The sequence below is a fragment of the Gekko japonicus genome, unplaced genomic scaffold, assembly GCF_001447785.1.
Source record: "Gekko japonicus isolate JY-2015 unplaced genomic scaffold, Gekko_japonicus_V1.1 scaffold5614, whole genome shotgun sequence".
Lineage (NCBI taxonomy): Eukaryota > Metazoa > Chordata > Lepidosauria > Squamata > Gekkonidae > Gekko > Gekko japonicus.
The window spans coordinates 9,327-12,729 of record NW_015168834.1 but is presented as its reverse complement, the minus strand read 5'-3'; the positions used below and the strand labels follow the sequence as shown (position 1 = coordinate 12,729).

At 52.7% G+C, this 3,403-nt stretch overlaps 1 protein-coding gene across 1 annotated transcript in view; it reads right to left on the bottom strand.

Moving 5' to 3' along the window:
- The window catches only part of LOC107114303 (solute carrier organic anion transporter family member 2B1-like), a gene marked incomplete at both ends in the record, with an annotated part of 37,066 nt that overhangs the window by 31,370 nt on the left and 2,293 nt on the right, over nt 1-3,403 (bottom strand). The window contains one exon of the mRNA XM_015415750.1: nt 2,126-2,224. Coding sequence (XP_015271236.1) covers nt 2,126-2,224 — 99 coding nt within the window. The remainder of the gene's footprint in view (nt 1-2,125; nt 2,225-3,403) is intronic.

Sequence of the window (3,403 nt, the reverse complement as noted above, 5' to 3'; positions counted from 1 at the left end):
GTGTTCGGGCAACGTGTGGGAGGAGGAGAGACAACTTCTGGTGCTGGGTGGGCTGGGGCTCGGTCTCATGTCCTGGCTCATAGAATCATAGAACCATAGAATGGTTCTGGCCCCACTGGTGGACCTCCTGATGGCACTGGTATTTCTGGCCACTGTGGGATACAGAGTGTTGGACTGGATGGGCCTTTGGCCTGATCCAACATTGGCATCTCTTATGTTCTTATGTTCTTTTGGCCCATCCAGTCCAACACTCTGTGTCACACAGTGGCCAAGAATACCAGGTGCCATCAGGAGGTCCAGCAGTGGGGCCAGGGCACTAGGAGCCCTCCCACTGTTGCCCCCGCCAAATATCAAGAATACAGAGCATCTCTTGCCCCAGACTGAGAGTTCCTATCTATACCTTGTGGCTAAGAGCCACCGATGGACTTCTGCTCCGTATAAGAACATAAGAGAAGCCAACATTGGATCAGGCCAATGGACCATCCAGTCCAACACTCTGTGTCACACATTGGTCAAAAATACCAGGGGCCAGCAGGAGGTCCAGCAGTGGGGCCAGGACACTAGAAGCCCTCCCACTCCCCTCCCCAAGCACCAAGAATACAGAGCATCCCTTGCCCCAGACTGAGAGTTCCTAGCTATATCTTGGGGCTAAGAGCCCCTAATGGACCTCTGCTCCATATAAGAACAGAAGAGAAGCCAATGTTGGATCAGGCCAACAATCTGTCATACAGTGGCCAAAAATACCAGGTGCCCTCAGGAGGTCCAGCAGTGGGGCCAGGACACCAGACGCCCTCCTACTGTTGCTCCCCAAGCACCAAGAACACAGAGCATCACTTGCCCCAGTCCGAGAGTTCCTATAAGAATCTAAGAGAGAACCTAAGAGAGCCAGTTTGGTGTCGTGGTTAAGTGCGCGGTCTCTAATCTGGGAGAACCAGGTTTGATTCCCTACTCCTCCACTTGCACCTGGCTGGATGACCTTGGGCAAGCCGTAGTTCTGATAAGAGCTGTCCTTGAAAAAGCGCCGTCTCTGTCAGAGCTCTCTCAGCCCCACCTACCTCACAGGGCGTCTGTTGTGGGGAGGGGGAGGGAAAGGAGTTTGTAAACCACTCTTAGACTCTGAATGAAGGGCGGGGTATAAATCCAATCTCTTCTTCTCTTCTTCTTGTTCTCCTCCTGTTCTTCTTCAAATGTCACCCCCTTTAGGCTCTACCCCCCAAATCTCCAGGTATTTCCCAACCTGGAGTTGGCAGTCCTAGAATGTCCTCCTCCTCCTTCTCCTCCTCCTCCTCCTCCTCCAGACTACAGAGATAAACTCCCCTGAAAAAAATTGCTGCCTTGGACGGAAGACTCTGTGGTACTATACTCTGCAGCAGGTCCCTCCCTCTCCAAACCCTGCACTCAGGAGGCTCCAACCCCAAAATCTCCAGGAGTCTCCCAACCCAGAGTTGGCAACCTTGAAGGAGGTGAGAGGCAAAAATCAGGACTGGGGGTCCCCTACACCACTCCACAATGGCAGAGCAGACCAATGGCCCCTCCTGTCCAACACTCTGTCACACAGTGGCCAAAAATCTCAGGGGCCATCAGGAGGTCCACCAGCAGTGGGGCCAGGACACTAGAAGCCCTCCCACTGTTGCCCCCCCCCCAAGCACTAAGAATGCAGAGCATCCCTTGTCCCAGACTGAGAGTTCCATCTATCCCTTGCGGCTCAGAGCCACTCACAGACCCCTGCTCCATATGTTTATCCAACCCCCTCTTGAAGCCGTTTATGTTTGGTGCTGCCACCACCTCCTGCGGCCGTGAAGTCCACATTGTTATGTATTGAGCCTGAGCCATCCCTGATTGTGAACCTTGAACTGGGCGAGCTTGCTCCCCAAGAACAATTGCTGACCAGATTCCTGGGATGGACCAATGGATAAGCAGTGTAATGTAAGTAGCCTATCTTTGGGAGCTCAAACCCTGCTGGGTGTTCTTGCTGTGTTCCTGAAATCACCGAATAAACTAGAGCCGATCACTGCAATGCATCCAGAACCCAGTGTTTAACACGCATGTTAACTCTGGTGCTCCTCTGCTTTTCTGGGAATGGTGCTCTCAATAAGGCAGCTGCATAGAAGCCCTCTCGACTCACCTAGGGGGATTTTGTCAGCGTCGACGTAGATGTTTAACATGAGTGACATCAGGACGAAGGCGATCGCCGGCCCAAGCGTGGTTGCCGCAAAGATGATCCCTACAAACGGGTGGAAAATGGAATGGCAGAGTTAAGGGACCATTTCAGAGAGCAGTCCTGTTGGTCTGCGGTTGAAAAGCTAGGTTCGAATCCAGAAGCACCTTTGAGAACAACAAGATTTTTCAGGGTGTAGGCTTTCGAGAGCCAAAGTTCCCCTGATCAGCTATAATGGTCGAAGGCAGGGGTCATTTCCTGCAGGAGCACACAGGAGCGGAGCTCCGGCAGCAAAGAGCCCAGGGGGCGGGCACATGCAACAAGCCCCACCCCCTGCTCCCAGCAGCCCTCAGTCACAGGTAAGTTGCAGAGCTCCCCCCCGCCCCGTGGGCCAAAACAGTCCAGTGGCACCTTTAAGACCTTTAGGTTTTATTCAGGTACAAGCTCTCCCTCCTCTGTGAAGGGACAGATCTACACGCCCCCCCCCCAATAGCTAGGAATCCAAAACAGTCCAGTGGAGCCTGAGCGGTGGGTGTTGCCTTCTGACACACTTCCGGTGATGTCAGGGGGTGTGGCATATGCAAACAAGTTATGCTAATGAGTTATGCTAATGAGCTCCTGCACCTCTTTTTCTACGAAATGACCCCTGGTCGAAGGGATATAACGCACAGGTTGCCTTGGAAATCGAAATGATAAAACGGAAGAGAGGGGAACGATGTAAGCTGTTGGAGTGAAAGTCAGGCTAGCTGGTGCAACTGCTTTTCCAGGGTTGTTGGTTGGAACCCTGATGGAACCAGAGAATATGGCTCGGAGACATGCGCACAATCCCTGACTTGTGAAAACTTCAGTCTAGAGCAGAGGTGGCCACACTGTGGCTCGGGAGCCACATGCGGCTCTTTCACACATATTGTGCGGCTCCCGGCAGGGCGGCTGGGGAAGCGAAGGAGAGGCATCCTTTTCCTTCCTCCCTCCCTCCCTCCCTCCCATCTATTTACTTTCTTTGTTTCTCTCTCTTTCTTTCTTTCCACCTCTTTCATTATTTCGTAAGAACGTAAGAGAAGCCAATGTTGGATCAGGCCAATGGCCCATCTAGTCCAACACTCTGTGTCACACAGTGGCCAATAATGCCAGATGCCTTCAGGAGATCCAGCAGTGGGGTGTCAGCTAGCTGCCATTGTATCTGATGTTACCTGCTTCACATGTCTTGTGCTCTCCCCCCCCCCTTGGGTTTCTGTAGCTTCTTTA